A 20,522-nucleotide genomic window follows, 5' to 3' on the forward strand; every position below is an offset into this window, starting at 1 on the left:
TGGCCTCAAAATATTAATAATTTGATGAAAGCATCAGCTTTTTATATTGTTTTATTTACTTCATGTTGTATGATAAAATGCATATTTTAAAAAACAAAAAACTGGTCAGTGATAGTACCATGGTAGGTGTTTTCTTTTACATGGAGGACTGACCTTAGGGTGCTTTAGTATAAGTAAAGTTAGAATCTAGTTGGAACAGTCTTGGAATTGTTGAAACACAACAATAGTATTTCCTCTGGTTCCTTTCAGTCTTTGGAGCCTAGGAACTTGATTTAGATTTGCATTCTCAGGAATAACATTCTAGCTTGCCCATAATCAAATATTTTTCAACTATGAATGGGATTCAAAATTTTTTTTTACTTTTGACTTTTCTTTGGCTTTGTCCATCTTAAGTGGTAGTTGTGTTTATTTTATTCTTTGTTCAGAAATCATGCTGAGCTGGATGTCTTTTCTCTTTGGTTCTTTTAGTTTTTGTTTTGCTTGTCCTTGATTTGCAGTATGCATCCTCTTTGAGCGGTTGAAATAGTTTTGATATTGGCAAAAGGAAGGATAATTTAGTGGTTATTTATAGAAGTTCTTTATAGATATGTAAATCCAGGCTTGGGCTACATTCAGAAGGCCAGGAAGGCTATTGACTTTTTTTTGAAAACAGGTGGGCCACAGAGTTGTCCCTTAGGAAGATTAATCTGGTGACAGGAAAAATGGAAGACTGGAATGGGGAAGAGCTGGGAATAAGAAGTAGAAAGCGTTTGCAGTAATTCAGGCAAGGTATTAGGCAGACCAAGTAGAGTTACAGTAGTGGGAATGGAAAAGACAAGGAGAGAGAGAAACTTCTTAGAGGTGGAACGTTGTTCACATGGATGGGGCTACATATCACAGATAATCAAGCCAATAATGTTTCTGAGGTTTCAGCCATGGAGAGCTGTGCTGCTACTGAGAGATTAGGTATAAAAATAAGTCTTAGTGAGGTAGAAAGGATGAGTTCATCTTGGAGGATTTGGGTATTTGTTGTAGATTGATGTACCTGTAGCACCTGGATGGGGATGTTAGAGTTTTATAAGGTGAAATTGTTCTGATCTCCTACTGCAATTTATATAAGTTGGTTATATCATAGCCACATTAAACTTACGAATTTTCAACTATGAAGGGCCAACTAAAAGAATGAGTCCAGAGTAGCTGGGACTACAGGTGCATGCCACTACGACTGGCTAATTTTTTATTTTTTGAGATTGCATCTCACTGTGTTGCTAAGGCTTCTTTTAAACTCCTGGACTCGAGCAGTTCTCCCACCTCGACCTCCCAGAGTGCTGGGATTACAGGCACGAGCCACGGCACTTGGCAGTAATGGTCAAAAGTGTGAAATGAAATAGGGTATTTGCATAGTTTCAAAGTACCTTCCCCAAGATATTTACTAAAGGAGAAGCCTGAAGATGCCATCTTAATTAAGTGATCAAGGTGAGCATCACCAGTAGTAGGACATGCTGATATACCCCGTGATATGCACTAAGAAGAATACAATATTATTTCTGTTTTATTCTTGCCAAAAATGTATAATCTTACTGTAATAATGAGGAAAGATTAAACAATTCCAAATTGATTGATAGCCTACAAAATGGCTAATATTCTTTAAGGTGTCAAGACTGTAACAGACTGAAGGATAAAGGAACTGCCACAGATTGGATGAGAGTAGGAGAAATAACTAAATGCAACATGGGCCTGTGGATAGGATCCTGGAATGGAAGGACATTAGTGGAAAAACTGGTGAAATGAATAAGAGCTAGAGTTAAATTGATAGTATTGCACCAATACTATTTTCCTGGTTTCGATAGTGGTACTATAGTTATGTAAGATGTTAATGTTGGGAGAAGTGAGGTGCTATTTTTCTGCTAACTTTTCTGTAATCATCAATCAAAGAAGTTGAAAAAGAATATTGGCTGGGCGCAGTGGCTCACGCCTGTAATCCCAGCACTCTGGGAGGCCGAGGTGGGCACATCACCTGGTCAGGAGTTCAAGACCAGCCTGATCAATACGGTGAAACCCTGTCTCTATTAAAAATATAAAAATTAGCCGGGCATGGTGGCATGCACCTGTAATCCCAGCTACTCAGGAGGCTGAGGCAGGAGAATCTCTTGAACCTGGGAGGCAGAGGTTACAGTGAGCCGAGATTGCGCCACTGTACTCCAGCCTAGGCGACAGAGCAAGACTCTGTCTCAAAAAAAAAAAAAAAAAAAAAAAAGAATATTATGAAGAGTGCCTTTTTTTTTTTGAAACATAGCCTTGATGTGTCACCCAGGCTACAGTGCAGAGGCGTAATCTCTGCTCACTGCAACCTCTGCCTCCCGGGTTCATGTGATTCTCATGCCTTAGCCTCCTGAGTAGCTGGGACTACAGGTGCTCACCACCACGCCCGGCTAATTTTTTGTATTTTTAGTAGAGACAAGGTTTCACCATGTTAGCCAGAATGGTCTCGATCTCCTGACTTCGTGATCCACCCACCTCTGCCTCCCAAAGTGCTGGGATTACAGGTGTGAACCACCACACCCAGCCAAAAGTGATTTTTTTTTTTTTTTAAATGAAGTAAGAGTAATGCTATAGAGTGTATTGGTGGTGGTAATGCTTCTGCTGCTGCTTTTACTTTATGGAATATGGTCAGAAAAGGTCTCTTTGAGGGAATGATATTGGAGTTAAGACCTGAATGATAGGGAACTAGCCTTGTGAAGATCTGAGACAAAAGCATTTCAGGCCGAAGGAAGAGCAAGTGTAAAAGCTTTGAAGGGGGAAGGAGCTTAACATATTTTAGGAACAGAAAAAGGTTAGTGTGGCTAGAGCATCACAGGTGAGGGATGGAGAGTGATGCAAGATAAGGATAGACAAGAAAGCAGAGTTCAGTGCAATCAGAAGCCAATCAAAGATTTTAAGCAGAGAGCTTATTCGATTTCCATATTACAAAATAGCGTTTGGTCTGCAGTATGGTATTTAACAATCTAGATGAGAGGTATTGGTGGCAGTAGAGATGGATATATAAGAAGATAGATTCAAAGTATATTTGGGAGGTATATCTAATAGGTTGTTCCTGTTTTACAAATGAGGAAACAAATTCAGAAATGTACAGAAGGTTGCCTTCACACAGATAGGAAATGGTGAAGCTGGGTTTCAATTTAAGTCTAATCTAGATCCTGAGTTCATAAAGATACTATTAAGCACTTTAGAATATATAAAGAAGAGACATACAGTTTGGCAAATTATTTGGGTATATGTATTGCACATATATGTATATAATTAGCACTCTTGGTTGCAAGGGACAAAACCCATCTCAAAAAAAACAGGTGGATCTATGGGTTCATGTAAAATTCCTTGTGGACAATGCTAGGGTAAGACTAAAAGGAAGTAAATGTGGATTCAGAAACTCGTGACTCTGCGAGAACTTTCTAGGTATGTGATGTGATACCATAAATATGATATATTTGGAGAAATTTTTCTTCTGGTGTGCTTTATCATCATTTAGAGTTGATAGGCATTTGCTTGAAGTGGAGACCATGAGAGCTGCCAGCTTATCCTTCCAGTTTGTGACCTAAGAGGTGATAAGAGTCTTCCTCCACTGGTTTTAATTGACCCTACTTTAATTGGTCCGGCTTGGATCAGGGGCCCAAACTTGGATCAACTGCTGTGTGTTTCTTTGCACATGTGTGTAAGCATGTTTAAGTGCCAAAATACATGTATTTGTAGTATGCATAATATAGTAGTACTCATCCAGAGGACAGCCGTTTCAGAAATTTTAACTATTTGCAATTCAGGGGAGAAATCTAGAAAGTAAATTAGGCTGTGCATGGGGGCTCACGCCTGTAATCCCAGCACTTTGGGAGGCTGAAGTGGGTAGATGACAAGGTCAGGAGTTTGAGACCAGTCTGGTCAACATGGTGAAACCCTGTCTTTACTAAAAAAAAAAAAAAAAAAAAAAAAAAAAAAAAAAAAATTAGTTGGGCCTGGTGGCATGTACCTGTAATCCCAGCTACTCAGGAGGCTGAAGCAGGAGAATTCTTTGAATCCAGGAGGCAGAGGTTGCAGTGAGCCGAGATCATGCCACTGCACTCCAGCCTGGGTGACAGAGCAAGACTCAGTCTCAAAAAAAAAAAAAAATTAGTCCAAGAGCTCTGAGCAGTTAAGTGTTGCATTAGATGTCTGAAGCCCTACTCTTACAGTTTTATTTTTACTTATAGGAGAGCCACTTAGACCCTACTTAGATCTGATTTTACATACAATTCTAATAAGCTTGATTATCACTGGGTGGGCCTATAGCAGATGAACAGGAATGTATTAGTAAAGCAAGGTAATAGGCTTCCAAGCTGTGCTGCTGAACAGGCATGTTGACAGCAAAAAATAACACAACCATAAGAAAAGAGCAAGAAAAAAAAATTGAGCCAAAATGCCTTTTTTGTTTTAAGAGACAGAGCCTCGCTATGTTGCCCAGGCTGCAGTGCAGTGGCTATTCACAGGTTTGATCAGAGTGCACTGCATCCTCGAATTCCTGGCCTTCAGTAATCTTCCCACCTCAGCCTCCTGAGTTGCTGGGGCTGTAGGCGCATGCAACCACACCCAGCTTTAAGCCAAAATGACTTAAAATTTGTGTTTGGTTTTTAGGTGATAGTCCTGCATACCTTAGTATTTCCTGGGGAAATTCAGGTAGTATTTACTACATACCCACAGTGTGTAAGGCAGTATGCTAGTTGGGGATAATAAGATAGACTTAGTCCCTATCCTCAGGATGACACTAGAATAAAATGGATTGTTTATACAATAGAGGAATAGAAAAGTGAATTGGTAGTGTAAGTCTTGATCACTTCAGAATGACCAGGGCACCGATAGGGAGGGAGTGTATTACAGTGGTTAGGGTCATACATGTTGGTATTAGATGAAAATTTGAATCCCACAGATGTTATTTTACCAGCTGTCTGCATTTTGTAGAGTTATTCATCCTTTGTAGTCTCTCTTTTCCTAACTATAAAATGGAATAGGCCGGGCGCGGTGGCTCATGCCTGCAATCTCAGCACTTAGGGAGGCCGAGATGGGTGGATCATGAGGTCAGGAGATCGAGACCAGTCTGGTCAACATGGTGAAACCCTGTCTCTACTAAAAAAAAATACAAAAAAATTAGTTGGGCGTGGTGACATGCATCTATAATCTCAGCTACTCAGGAGGCTGAGGCAAGAGAATCGCTTGAACCCGGGAGGTGGAGGTTGCAGTGAGGAGAGATCACGCCATAGCACTCCAGCCTGGGCGACAGAGCGAGACTCCGTCTAAAAAAAAAAAAAAATTGAATAATACCCTTTTGTATTAGCAGAATTAAATGAAATATGATATATTAAGCATTTAAGCACTGTGCCTGGCATGATAGCTTTTACTGTTAGGCACTGGTTCAGAGAAAACTACTTACTAATTCTAAGACAAGTAAAAACTGTTTTACCATCTGTGCAAAACTGATTTAAAAAGCCGAGTAGATAACTAGGTCACAGGTTACAAATTATTAACATTAAAATAAGCACTTATTAACCTTCAGTATTTCGGTATGTCAGGCATAGTATCCTCTCCACAGAGGAGGTCAAAAATTAAAAAAAAAATTAAGCTTGGTGTTCAAAAAGGCAAGGTGATCCAGACTTTTGTAGTGCCACTAATCATAATAGTACAGAAAGAATCTTAGTCAAACTAGAAAGGCCAGGAAATTAGTGATTGAATACATTACAGATATCCTTGTATGGTTAAGGGCCTGGTAATGATAGAGTAGAATCATAAAGTGGGGGAGCTCAAGATAATTTTTATTTCAACTCTTACTTCATAGCTGAGGCAAAGCAAACTATTCCTTATACAGAGCTATATAACTAATGAAAATCAGAAATGCTTTTTTTTTTTTAATGAAATTTCAACGAGGTAGAAATAATTATGCAAATTGAATACCACTAAAAGAAGAATCTGGCTGTGCGCGGTGGCCCACGCCTGTAATCCCAGCATTTTGGGAGGCCGAGGCAGGTGGATCACCTGAGGTCAGGAGTTCGAGACCAGCCTGGCGAACATGGTGAATCCCCGTTTCTACTAAAAATACAAAAAATTAGCCGGACGTGGTGGCGCGTTCCTGTATTCCCAGCTACTTGGGAGGCTGAGGCAGGAGAATCGCTTGAACCCGGGAGGCGGAGGTTGCAGTGAGATGGCACCATTGCACTCCAGCTTGGGCAACAAGAGCGAAACTGTCTCAAAAAAAAAAAAAAAAAAAAAAAAAAGAAGAATCTACCACGTCTCGTAGCCTACCTGTCTCACCTTTCATATTCCAGACCTGTGAATTCATTCATTCAACAGGTACTTATTGGAGTGCCTGCTGTGTTTTATGGCAGGCATTATTTTTGAAGAGTTTATAGTCTTGCTATAGAGGAGGTTAAAACATCAAGCACATTGATAGTTAAAGTGTTTCACCTTGCAGACCTCTGGGGAGAGATTGCTATGGATTTAGAAGTTGTGCTCATCTCAGGCAAACATACAGGAGTTGATGGCATATGGCAAAAAGTTTTTTTCTTCACGGAATCTAGCAAAAGGAGACAGAAAGGGAATACAAGGTGAGAGAGATGGCTTATCACTATACTTTCCATTCAAGATGTATTTTCAAATAACAAGTTATATATTTAGGATCGACTGTGTATATAGTAATTTGGTAAATGGGAAGAAATACAAAAGAGGAATAACATGATTTCTGTCCTCAAGAAACTGACTCTCTTGTTAGGACAAGACTCATTTGAAATAAGGAGAGAATTCTATCTAGCGATTTCCCTTCTTTTTGCCTAGGTAAAATAATTTTCTGAAGGATTTTTTAATATATAGAAATCTATACCATAATTGTTCTCTTTATTTTTAAAAAGAGCTTTGTAATGAAAGTTTTAAAATATTTACACAAGTAGAGAAAATACTATAATGAACCCTACCCCCATACCCAGTCCTCCAGATTCAACAATTATCATTATTTTGTCATACTTGTTTTGTTGATCCTTCTTTTTCTTTTTTCCTTTCTTTTCCATTCCTCCCTATTTCCCTCCCCATTTTGCCTCCCTTCCTTCCTGCATTCCTACGTTTAAAAATAAATTTATGATGTTGCTCATTTTTACTCCGCTTACATTGTATTAGTCCATTTTCACACTGCTGTAAAGATACTACCTGAGACTGGATAATTTATAAAGGAAAGAGGTTTAGTTGACTCACAGTTCCACACGGCCTGGGAGTCCTCAGGAAACTTAAATCATGGCGGAAGGCGAAGGGGAGGCAGAGCACATCTTACATGGCGGCAGGAGGGAGAGAGAGAGAGTGTGTGTGTGTGCAGGGGAAACTGCCACTTTTAAAACCATCAGATTTTGAGAATTCCCTCTCTATCACAAGAACAACATGAGGGAAAACCATGCTGATCCAGTCACCTCCCACCAGGTCCCTCTCTCAACATGTGGGGATTACAATTCGAGATGAAATTTGGGTGGGGATACAGAGCCAAAGCATATTACAATCTATATTGTAACATAACCTATATATACTGTAGTATTACTAACTGGTTCTCTAGTGATGACCATTTCATTGTTTATAGTTTCTTATAAATAGTGCTTTCTAGAATATCCTTAAATACCTCTATCTTTTTAACATCCTTGTGTACACATCTTTTCTCACACTTGGCTTCCTCTTGGAATCGAATCTCCTGGAAATTAGATAGCTGAAGTAAAAGTCCCTGAACCTTTTACAAATTGCTACACAATAAATACCAAACTGACTTTTAGGAATGTAGTCCCATCAACTTTGTGCTTGTTTATCCATATCATCACTGATCTGAGTTTTGTCTATTGATTTTTACCAATCTCCTGGTATCATAGATTTTACAATATTTTTTGTGTGCATTTAAAAATTAATATTAAAAATTATAAATATTAAACATTAATTATATGTGTAACTATAAATAATTATAAATACATAAAATTATAAATAATTATTTTATAAATATAAAATAATTTTTTATTTTGTGCATACGTACCTGGTGTATGTAGTTTTATGTATTTATGGGTTACATGAGACATTTTGTTACAGGCATGCAACACATGATAATCACATCAGGGTAAATGGTATCCATCACCTCAAGCATTTATCCTTGTGTTATAGACAGTCCAATTCTTTTAATTATTTTTAAATGTACAATTAAATTATTTTTTACTAGAGTCACCCTGTTATGTTATCAAATACTATGTGTTATTCATCCTGTTTTTTTTTTTTTTTTTTTTTTTTTTTTTTTTTTGAGACAGAGTTTTGCTCTTGTTGCCCACCCAGGCTGGAGTGCTGTGGTGTGATCTCGCCTCACCACAACCTCCGCCTCCCAGGTTCAAGTGATTCTCCTGCCTCAGCCTCCCGAGTAGCTGGGACTGCAGGCATGCACCACCACGCCCGGCTAATTTTGTATTTTTAGTAGAGATGGGGTTTCTCCGTGTTGGTCAGGCTGGTCTCGAACTCCTGACCTCAGGCGATCCACCTGGCTCAGCCTCCCAAGGTGCTGGGATTACAGGTATGAGCCGCTGCGCCCGACTATTCATTCTGGGTTTTTTTTGTACCCATTAACCATCCCTATTTCCCCACCACCACCTCACTACCCTACCCAGCATCTGGTAACTATCCTTTACTCTCTATCTCCATGAGTTCAATTGTTTTAATTTTTAGCTCCCACAAATGAGTGAGATTGTGTGAAATGTGTCTTTCTGTGCCTGGTTTATTTCACCTAACACAGTGTTCTCCAGTGTCATCCGTGTTGTTGCAAATGACAAGATCTCATTCTTTTTTTATGGCTGAATAGTACTCCATTGTGTTTATTTACATTTTCATTCTCCATTCATTTGTTGATGGACAGTAAGGTTGCTTCCAGATCTTGATTATAAATAGTGCCGCAATAAACGTGGGAGTGCCCATATCTCTTCCATATGCTCATTTCCTTTCTTTTTGGTATATAGCCAGCAGTGGGATTGCTGGATCATAAGGTAGCTCTGTATTAGTTTTTTGAGGAACCTCCAAACTGCTCCATAGTGCTTGTACTAATTTACATTCCCACCATCATTATACGAGGGTTCCCTTTTTTCCACATCCTCACCAATATTTGTTATTGCCTATGTTATAGATAAAAGCTACTTTAACTGGGATGAGAAGAGATCTCATCGTAGGTAATATCATCTGCAAACAAGGGTAGTTTGACATCTTCCTTTCCAGTTTGGATGCTCTTTCTTTCTCTTGTCTGATTCCTCTAGCTACAACTTCCAGTATTATTTTGAATAAAATTGGTGATAGTGGGCATCCTTGTCATGTTTCAGATCTTAGAGGAAAGGTTTTTAGTTTTTCTCCATTCAGTATGATACTACCTATGGGTCTCTCATATGTGGCTTTTATTATGCTGAGGTATGTTCATTCTATACCCAGTGTTTTGAGGGTTTGTGTCATGCAGGAATGTTGAATTTTATCAGATGCTTTTTCAGCATCAATTGAAATGAACATATGGTTTTTGTCTGCCATTCTGTTGATATGATGTATCACATTGATCAATTTGTGTATGTTGAATCATCCTTGCATCCAGGGATAAATCCCACTTGGTCATGATGAATGATTTTTTTAATGTGTTACTAAATTTGGTTCGCTAGGCTGGGCTCAGTGGCTCATGCCTGTAATCCCAGCACACTGGGAGGCCAAGGAAGGTGGATCACTTGAGGTCAGAAGTTCGAGACCAGCCTGGCCAACATGGTGAAACCCCATCTCTACTAAAAAAATACAAAAATTAGCAGGCAAGGTGTCAGGTGCCTGTAATCCCAGCCACTCGGAGGCTAAGGCAGGAGAGTCACTTGAACTTGGGAGGTGGAGCTTGCAGTGAGCCAAGATAATGCCACTGCACTCTAGCCTGGGCAACAGAGTGATAGTCTGTCTCAAAACAAAAACAAAAACAAAAATTTGGTTTGCTAGTATTTTGTTGAGAATTTTTGCATCAATATTCATCAGTGATACTGGCCTGTAGTTTTCTTTTTAAAATGTGTCTTTGTCTGCTTTTGGTATCAGGGCAATACTGGCCTCATAGAATGAGTTTGGAAGTATTCCCTCCTCTCTTTTCAGAACAGTTTGAGTAGAATTGATATTAGTTCTACTTTAAATATTTGGTAGGATTCAGCAGTGAGGCCATCAAGTGCCAGGCTTTTTTTTGGTTGGGAGAAATTTTATTATGGCTTCTATCTCATTATTATTGATCTATTCAAGTTTTGGATTTCTTCATGGTTCAGTCTTGGTAGATTGGGTATGTCTAGGAATTCACTCATTTCTTCTACATCTTCCAATTTATTGTCATACCGTTCCTCATAGTAGACACTAGTGATCCCTTGAATTTCTGTAGTATCAGTTGTAATGTCTCCTTTTTCATCTCTGATTTTATTTATTTGGATCTTCTCTCTTAGTGAGTCTGGCTAAAGATTTGTTGATTTTTGTTTATCTTTTCAAGAAACCAACTTTTTGTTTTGTTGGTCTTTTATATTCTTTATTTTAATTTCATTTATTTATTGTCTGGTCTTCATTATTTCTCCTACTACTTTTGGGTTTGGTTTCCTCTTACTGTTTTAGTTCTTTAAGATTAATCATTAGATTGTTTACCTAAAGTTTTTCTCCTTTTTTGATGTAAGTGCTTATAGCTGTCAACTTTGCTGTTAGTACTGCTCTTCAGTCAGCTTGTGATGGATGCTGCCTGGCCTGGGACTAACCCTTCAGGGCAGTGGCTCCTCCCTGGTCCAGGGCAGGTCCAGAAATGCCATCCAAGAGCCAAGACCTGGAATCAGGAATACCGAGAGCCCACCTGGTGCTCTACACTCCTGTGGCTGAGCTGTTACCTAAGATGCAAGACAAAGTCCCCTTTATTTTTCCCTCTGCTTTTCTCAAGCAAAAGGAGTGTGTCACCATAGCCATCACAACTGGGAATGTGCTAGGTCTCACCTGAAGCCAGCATGTCTCAGAGGTTCACCCAAGGCCCATGGCATACTACCTGGTTGTTGCTGCTGGTTATTTAGGTCCCAAGGGCTCCTTAGTCAGTGGTGATAGATCCTACCAGGATTAGATTGTCCCCTTCAAGCCAGCAGGTTCCCCCTTCTGTCCCAGGGTGTGTCTAGAAATGTTGTCTGGGAGCTAGGACCTGGAATGATTCTGACCAGTACCCTATCCTACTATGGCTGAGCTGGTATCCAAGATGTAAGACAAAATTCTCTTTACTCTTCCCTCTCCTCTCCTCAAGCAGAAGGAAGGGGTCTCTTTTGAAGTTGCGAGCTGTGCTGCCTGGGGTTGGGGGAGGGGTGGTACAAGCACTCCCTTAGCTGTGCTGGCTGGTGTCTCAGTAAGTTGTATGCATCTGAGCCCATCTCAGCCCTAGGGTTTGCCTACAAGGTACAGTCCTTGTGGCCTAGACTGCCTTTCAAGTTTATTTGGAGCCCCAGAGCCCTTTAGTCTACACTCTGAGGCTTGCTAGAACTCAAGTCCTCACCGCTGGAATGGGCGATTCCCCTCTGTCTAGGGCTGGTCTAAATGCTCCCTCCATGGGCATGTGTCAGTTGAGTTCAGCCTGCTTTTGCTTTCTGCTGTGAAAGGGTGGCAGTGAGTTCAATGCAGTGTCTCACAGTCATTGCTCTCTCCCTCTCCCAAGCACACAGATTCTCGCTGCCATACGGATGCTGCTGGGGGATGAGGGAGGAGTAGCATTGGCGATTCAAGACTCTTTCCTACCCTCTTCAGTGCCTCTTTCAGTGGTATGAAGTTAAAACCACGTGCTGTGAGTGCTCACCTGATTTTTGGTTCTTATGAAGGTGTTTTTGTGTGTGTAGATAGTTGTTAAATTTGGTGTTCCTGCAGGAGGAATGATCGGTGGAGGCTTCTATTTGGCCATCTTGCTCCACTCCTCTATGTTTTACTATTTTTTTTTTAGAAACAGGGTCTCACTATGTTGCCCATATTTATTCTTATTACTGACCATTTGTATTTATTCTTTTGTGAATTCAGGATAATCTTTCGTAAATATCACTTTCATTGTTTTACTTTTCTATTCAAAAACTGGAGTACTGGTCGGGCATGGTGGCTCACTCCTGTAATCCCAGCACTTTGGGAGGCTGAGGCAGGCTGATGACAAGGTCAGGAGATCAAGACTATCCTGGCTAACACGATGAAACCCCGTCTCTATTAAAAATACAAAAACAGATTTAACCGGGTGTGGTGACAGGCACCTGTTGTCTCAGCTTCTCCGGAGGCTGAGATGGAAGAGTGGCGTGAACCTGGGAGACGGAGCTTGCAATGAACCAAGATCATGCCACTGCACTCCAGCCTGGGTGGCAGAGTGAGACTCCTTCTCAAAAACAAAAACAAAAAAAACCCAGAGTATCATTATTTCATACCCCTGATTTTTAAGACCCTTCATAATTTGACCCTAACCTATTTTTCTAACTTAATATGGTTCAGCAAGAGTCACTCTACTCCAGTAAGAAATATTTTCTTACTCATATAACTCATTCTGTTACTTTTTTTTCTTGAATTCATTTTAGCAGTGTTTTCTTCTGCCTACTCAAAATCTTATAAGGATTCTTTTAACTCATCTTGTAATAAAATTGTAATAAAGTAGCTCAGATCATCTAGCCTTCATCAGTTTCTTCCTATTTGAATTCCCACAGTAACTATTGTTTCTACCACTAGGTTTAGTAGCAAATTACAGACTGCCTTGTATTTTTTATCAAGTACCAGCTGTATGCCAGGACACAGCACAGTCTGTATAGCTGTGGACAGAGCACAGTCTTTGTCCTTAAGTTTATAGTATAGTAATGATGCGTTTTCCAGTTATTTGCTTATTAGTGAAGTTGATTTTCTTTTCATACACGTCTGTACATATGAACTACACACACGTTTTTAGGTATATAGTTTATGGGTTCCCAACTGGATTGTAAGATCATAGAGGGCATGAACCATGTTTTATACTTCTCTATTCCTTAAAACACATAACTCAGTTCTGAGCATGTAGCCATTACTAAGTATGTACATGCTCTACTTCTGTAGTAAGAAAAGTTGGAGGCTAGGGAGATACATACCTGGCCTTAAATTATAACTCAAGACCTTATGAGCCAACTGTGCAACCTTTGCAAGTTATGTAGCTACTCTATGTCCTCATAAAGTAAGTATCTGCCTCATGAGGTTGCCGTGTGGGTTAAATAAGATCTATATGTAAAGCATTTAGCATAATGCCTGGTATAAAGTAAGTGCTCATTAAAAATACCTGTTATAATAATTTGTTTAACCTCTCAAGCTAGAAACGGATTCAACAACCTTTGATTTCCCTAATCCCTTTCATTTAAGCATTTACCAAATTTTTCTCAGTTTAATTATGTTGTCAATTTAGCTTCTCCTTTTAATCCTAGTTGTAACTCACAATAAGAAATACATTTTATATTGTAGCTTAGAATATACTGTTTATTTGTACATATCTGAAACAAAAGTCTTATGAAATAATATTCATTGTTACAATGTGTGATACACTGATATTTTTTGTTCTATCCTGTGTACTTTTTTAAAAAAGAAAAACCTGGTCACAGTCATTAAAACTGATTTCACAACATATAGTCTGAAACACACTGGGGATTTTTAGAATCTGCAAAATTTCAACTACCGCTGAACAGAGTAATGTTCAAGTGAAAGTTTTCAATGAAATAGAAAACGCAGAGCTTAGAGTTTACTAAGATTCCACTTTGTCTTTGTTCTCTGTTAGTTATATAGTTAGATTTACCTGTGCTCAATCTGGTTTCACTGCTGAAGGTGGAAGTGTTTAGTTGGGCCTATTCCAGCGATGTTATAGAATATGATACTCAGCAGTTGGGGCAGAGATTTCCACCTTGCAAGGCAAGAGTTTCTTTACCACTTTATATGTGTATTCTTTTTTTTTTTTTTTTTTTTTTTTTTTGAGACGGAGTTTCGCTCTTGTTGCCCAGGCTGGAGTGCAGTGGCATGATCTCAGCTCACTGCAATCTCCACCTCCCAGGTTCAAGCAGTTCTCCTGCCTCAGCCTCCTGAGTAGCTGGGATTACAGGCGCCCACCATGCCTGGCTAATTTTTAGTAGAGATGGGGTTTCTCCATATTGGTCAGGCTGGTCTTGAACTCCTGACCTCAGGTGATCTGCCCGGCTTGGCCTCCCAAAGTGCTGGGATTATAGGCCGAGAGCCACCACTCCCAACCATGTGTGTTACTTTCTTGGTACAGAAATATACATGGATATGTGCATTTAAAAGTCATCAGCATCATTCTTGTAGAGGAGCCTGAAAAAAACCTTTTTTATTTTATTTTATTTTATTATTATTATTTTTTGTGACAGTCTTGGTCTGTCGCCCAGACTACACTGCAGTGACACGATCAAGGCTCACTGCAGCCTTGACCTCCCAGGCTTAAGTGATCCTCCCTCCTTAGCCCCCCAACTCGCAGGGACCACAGAAAATTCTGTATTTGGAAAATTTTAAGCATTTTTACAATGTAGGAAGAACAGTATAATGAATCCCCATTACCCCAATTCAACTTCAGTAGCTATCAACATTGTGTCAATTCCAAAGGAATTTTTAATAAAAAATTTTTAAGAGACACATAATTCCCTCCCATAATTTACAGATAGATGATCTCTGTTTTTCAGAAGAGATATAGTAGCCTTATTGTACTTAGCTTTAGTCCTCACAACCTATTAATTTCATCTGATCCCCAAAAGAGAAGTAAATAATTACATGACATGAGGGAGCAGGGATGAACATGATTTCTTCTGCCTCATTTAGATTTTCCTGATGGCCTCCTAGAGCACTAGACCCTGGCTGTCTTACCTGAAATAGTTCAGCAGGCTCGTTACCATATCCCAACCACCCACTCCTTACCACCTGCCTTTTGCTACCATTACACTGATCTTTAATAATGACTTGAGGAGACGAGAATCTCATTGTGTTTATCCTCTGTTTAAAACTTCCTTGGGGCCAGGCCTGATGGTTCACACCTGTAATCCCACACTTTGGGAGGCTGACAGGGGGATCATTTGAGACCAGGAGTTTGTGACCAGCCTGGGGAACATAGCAATACATCATCTCTACAAAAAAGTTTAAAAAGTTAACCAGACATGATAGTATATCCCTGTAGTCCTAGCTACTCGAGAGGCTGAGGTAGGAGGATCACTTGAGCCCAGGAGTTCAAGGCTGTAGTGAGGTATGATAGTAGCTATGTAGTAATGCCACTGTACTCCAGCTTGGGCAGCAGAGCAACATCCTTTCTCTTAAACAAAAAAACCTTCCTTTGTTCTTCCTTCCCTACCTATAAAATAAAACCCCAAATCATAGGTTTTCATTCATAATCTGGTTACAGCCTATCTTTCTAGCCTTCTCTTCCACTATCTATCTCTTCTCTACTATTTTAAGCTTCCTGGTATTCCTAGAATATGTAACCCATTTTAGGGCTTGTACTTACTTTACAGGATCCCATTTTAGATATCAACTTGTGGATGAGGCCGTTTTAACTACCCTAGAAAAAAGTAGTTTCTAAGTTTGTTTTTATTTTATGTGTGTTTGTGTATATGTGTGATGCCACTTAACTGAGTTATACTTAGTTAGCAGTGTAGGTTTACTGCCCTCCTCACTCTCAGTTAGACAGTGATCTCTTCGAGAGCAGGAATTGTATCTTATTCTTGTCTCCTAAATACTTCTTTGGTGCCTGCATGTAGTAGGCATCCAATAATGGTTTGTTGAATGAATGTATTCACACTTCTAGAATTTTATAACCTAATTCTAAAACAAGTTCTCTCCAGACAGGAAGAGTTAATCAAAGTTTGGTTTTGTATATTTTTATTTTGTATGTTTTTCTCTCCTCTCCTTGAGGACTTTTGTTAAAATGTCTAAAGAGAGTCTAGTTCTGTAGTTTTTTTCTTTAGGGGAAAATAAACTAGTGTAGCATATCCATCTTCAATAATCCTATAGTAAAGGTAAGTGAAATCTACTTTCAGTATAATTATTTTTTTCTATTGGACAATATTGTTTTATTTTGTGAGTTGGAATAGATTTGTGCTATACAGCCTATATAGTAGCCTTGACTAATTTTTGATGTATTTCAGCTCATGGAATGCTGTGTAAATGCCCTGGTGACATCATTTAAAGAGACTATCTTAGCTGAGTGCCAAGGCATGATCAAGAGAAATGAAACTGAAAGTAGGTAAAACATCACATAAAGTTATCATAATCTTCTAAGAGGGTATCTTTGAAACAAATCACTTAGTAAGTTGCTCTTAGATAATTCTTTTCCACATAGGTATATGTGGAACTGTTAGAGTGAACTATACTTAAGGAAATAGATAAAATATTTAACACAGAGGCAACTGCTAAAGAGTATATAAACTTAAATTTTAAACATTTTCCCTCTTAGCTATCGACATCTGTGTATGTGTATGGTGAATTTCTACTTTTTTCTGAAAAACAAGACACTGCTTTTAAAGGCCAATTTAAACTGGAAACATATGTTATAGATTAGAACCAGGTATTTGACTTTTGTGTGGAACCTTGTGATGAATCTTTTTAGAAAGTAATAAAACACTCCATGTTAATAGTCTTCATCTCTATCCCCAAAAATACTTTTACGATTTCTAAAGGATTTTTTTATTGCTTCAATGTTTTCTTAAAAAGATGTGTTTTGAGAGGTAGAAAGTATATAACAAACTAAAAAAAACAAAAATTGCACATATACCTACAACCCCAGTAAAACTGCTTTTAACGTTTTTTTACTTTTGTTTTTTAAATAACTTCTGCTAAGTTTCCAGATTTTGTTGTATTTAACTGCAAGGTCCTCCTATTTAATCTCTAGTTACATTTAAAGTGCGTATTTCAATTCACTTAAGTTCATACACTTTTTAGGAGTAATTCAGTAGTAAAAAGCAAGCTGCTTTATTGGCATAAACAAAATACTTGTATTCTTTGTGCCAGTCTAGTTAGAGTTATGTCTGATCTATGTTGCACTTTTTTCTAAAGGTTTTTTTTAGTGGTAATCAGTACTGTGAGTTAGGGTTTTTGTGAAGGTCAATAAAATGGCATAACATGAAAAAGTGCTTTGTAAATTGAAAAATTCTTTATGGATACAGTTTTATATTCTAATATCTAATACAGTTGCTTTCATAATTATTACTCATGTTATTTTTTACCTTTTGATGATGTGGCTGTATATTTAATATTACATCTACCTTATGAAATATACTAATCTTGTGTGTAAATAAATATTCCTTTGCATTGAATGACTCACCTTTTTTTTTTTTTTTTTTTTTTTTTTTTTGGAGACGGAGTCTCGCTCTGTCGCCCAGGCTGGAGTGCAGTGGCCGGATCTCAGCTCACTGCAAGCTCCGCCTCCCGGGTTCACGCCATTCTCCTTCCTCAGCCTCTGGAGTAGCTGGGACTACAGACGCCCGCCACCTCGCCTGGCTAGTTTTTTGTATTTTTTAGTAGAGACGGAGTTTCACCGTGTTAGCCAGGATTGTCTCAATCTCCTGACCTCGTGATCCGCCCGTCTCGGCCTCCCAAAGTGCTGGGATTACAGGCTTGAGCCACCACGCCCGGCCGACTCACCTTTTCTTTTGAGACTGGGTCTCACCATGTTGCCCAAGCTGGAATGCTGTGGCACAATCACAACTCGCTATAGCCTTGACCTCCTGGACTCAAGTGATCCTCCCACCTTCCAGCCTCCTGAGTAACTGGGACTACAGCCGTGTACCACCATGCCTGGCTAATTTTTGTATTTTTTGTAGAGTCAGAGCCTCACCATGTTGCCCAGGCTGATGTCCCCTGCGTCTGGCTAAATGACTGAGCTTTTAAAGAAAGGAGTTGGGTTTTGCAGTATTTGATCACTTTTTTTATTTTTATTTTTTGAGACTATCTTGCCCTGTCACCCAGTCTGAGTGCAATGGTGCAATCATGGCTCACTGCAGCCACAGCCTCCTGGGCTCAGGCAGTCCTCACACTTCAGCCTCCCAAGTATCTGGGATCAAAGACATGCACCACCACACCCAGCTAATATTTGTTTGTTTGTTTGTTTGTTTTGTGTGTGTGTGTGTGTGTGTAGCGATGGGTTTTGCCATGTTGCCCTGGCTGGTCTTTTTAACTCCTGGGCTCAAATGATCTTCCCACCTTGGCTTCCCAAAGTGCTGGAATTAAAAGTATGAACCACCACACCCAGCCTGATCACTTTTAATTTGATTTTTTTTAAACATAATTTTTAGACCAAGTGCACTGGCTCACACCTATGATCCCAGCACTTTGAGAGACCAAGGCGAGAGGATTGTGTGAGCCCCGAAGTTTGAGACCAGCTTGGACAACATTGGCAGATGCTGTCTCTACAAAATTACAAAAAACATTAGCCAGTGGTCCCAGGTACTCAGGAGGCTGAGGTGGGAGGATTGCTTGCGCCCAAGAGGTCAAGGCCGCAGTGAGCCATGATCGAGCCACTGTACCCAGCTTGGGTGACAGAGTGGGACCCTGTCTCAAAAACAGAAAAACAGCAACAACAAAAAAAACTACTCCTAATTACATTGTATCCACAGAATACTATTAACATTACAAACTTTTAACTAATGTTTCTCTAAATTCTTATTCTAGTAAATGAAATGATTACATGAATGTGTTCTGTCCTTCCAGAGTTACATTTAATGTTTTCATTGATGGACAAAGTTCCTAATGGTATAGAGCCAATGTTGAAAGACTTGGAGGAACATATCATCAGTGCTGGCCTGGCAGATATGGTAGCAGCTGCTGAAACTATTACTACTGTAAGTTTATTTTTAATGGCAATGATAGAGATATGTCAAGTCTATTTTTTAAATGCAGGATTGAATAGTGAGTGGTTACCAGAGGCTGGGGGTTGGGGGACCAGAAGAGGTTGGTTAGTGGGGTATAAAGTTATAGTTCAATAGGAAGAATAAGTTTTGGTGTTCTGTGACCCAGCAGGGCAGCTGTAGCAAGTAAGAATGTAGTGTATATTTCAAGAAAGTTAGAAGAGATTTTTATGTTGTTACCACAAAGAAATTATAAATGTTTGAAATGATGGATATAGTAGTTACCCCAATTTGATCATTATACTGTGTATACATGCATTGAAATATAACATTGTACCTCATATGTACAGTTATGTGTTGATTACAAATAAGAACATTAACTTTTTAAAAATGCAGAATTGAAAAGTGATACTATTTTCTCAGTAAAACCGGGGGCCGGGCGCGGTGGCTCACGCCTGTAATCCCAGCACTTTGGGAGGCCGAGGCAGGCAGATCACAAGGTCAGGAGATCAAGACCATCCTGGCTAACATGGTGAAACCCCGTCTCTACTAAAAATACAAAAAAATAGCCAGGCGTGGTGGCTGGGTGCCTGCAGCCCTAGCTACTCGGGAGGCTGAGGTAGGATAATGGCGTGAACCCTGGAGGCAGAGCTTGCAGTGAGCCCAGATGGCACCACTGCACTCCAGCCTGGGCGACAGAGCAGACTGTCTCAAAAAAAACACAAAGGAAGAAAGAAAACAAAAGAAGTGGCAAAACAGTAATATTGGACCACCTTTTAGTTTTATTTTTAAGAAAAAATATCCCCAGTTTTAAATGAGTTTTATTAAAAATTATGTTTATATTTTCTCATTTTTTTGTGTGTTCTTTTTCTTTTAAAAACTTAATATAAAACCTTTTGTTTCTAGGACTCTGAGAAATATGTTGAGCAGTTACTTACACTATTTAATAGATTTAGTAAACTCGTCAAAGAAGCTTTTCAAGATGATCCACGATTTCTTACTGCAAGAGATAAGGTATATATTCCTATATATATATAAAATACTGTTTTAAAAGTTTTACCCTCATAATTTACTTCTAATAATCAATTTGTATTATTTTGCTATTATAAACTTAAAAATCTAGCAACTGTTATTTTTCATCAGTGGAGAACAACTGTATTTGTTTTGTTTGTAAGCATTCGTTAAGCATTTGATAGCCTTGTGAATTAGAATTTATTAGAAAGTTGCTTTTTTCTCATTTTTCCAATAATGTTTTTCTGTTTTTGAATATTACTGATCTATTGAATTCCTATTCATCCTTCCATTAAGACCCAGCTCAAAGAATACTTCCCCTGGAGCTTCCTTGATAGCCTGCCTCACTCCACAGCTCATCACAAGCAGAGCTGATTCCTCCATCCTCCATCCTTTCATGGGGCTCCTTCGAGAGTTACGTTATACTTATCCTTGTTTCCCAGGGAAGCATTTGTATTGCATACCATCTTTTTCCATCCTCACTAGTATAGGATAATGATAATGAAACACCATACTGTCCTTAGCATTTTATCTTTCTCAGTGTAATAAACCTATAACAAGAAATTGCAGCTAGTTTTTTCTCTTCTTTGACTACCTTTCATTACTTCCCAAGTCTGAATGATTCTAAAAAGACAACTT

At 39.0% G+C, this 20,522-nt stretch overlaps 4 protein-coding genes across 4 annotated transcripts in view; 2 read left to right on the forward strand and 2 right to left on the reverse strand.

Moving 5' to 3' along the window:
* ACAT1 (acetyl-CoA acetyltransferase 1) overlaps nt 1–20,522 on the forward strand; it is a 976,528-nt gene that overhangs the window by 879,327 nt on the left and 76,679 nt on the right. The window lies entirely within an intron of this gene.
* The window catches only part of CWF19L2 (CWF19 like cell cycle control factor 2), an 808,601-nt gene that overhangs the window by 712,268 nt on the left and 75,811 nt on the right, over nt 1–20,522 (reverse strand). The window lies entirely within an intron of this gene.
* POGLUT3 (protein O-glucosyltransferase 3) overlaps nt 1–20,522 on the reverse strand; it is a 603,612-nt gene that overhangs the window by 177,790 nt on the left and 405,300 nt on the right. The window lies entirely within an intron of this gene.
* Nucleotides 1–20,522, forward strand: part of CUL5 (cullin 5) — a 106,036-nt gene that overhangs the window by 51,357 nt on the left and 34,157 nt on the right. Inside the window, 3 exon segments of the mRNA XM_050758692.1 lie at nt 16,176–16,269; nt 18,736–18,866; nt 19,779–19,886. Of these exon segments, the coding sequence (XP_050614649.1) occupies nt 16,176–16,269; nt 18,736–18,866; nt 19,779–19,886 (333 nt within the window).

The sequence above is a fragment of the Macaca thibetana genome, chromosome 14 (genome assembly GCF_024542745.1).
Source record: "Macaca thibetana thibetana isolate TM-01 chromosome 14, ASM2454274v1, whole genome shotgun sequence".
Lineage (NCBI taxonomy): Eukaryota > Metazoa > Chordata > Mammalia > Primates > Cercopithecidae > Macaca > Macaca thibetana.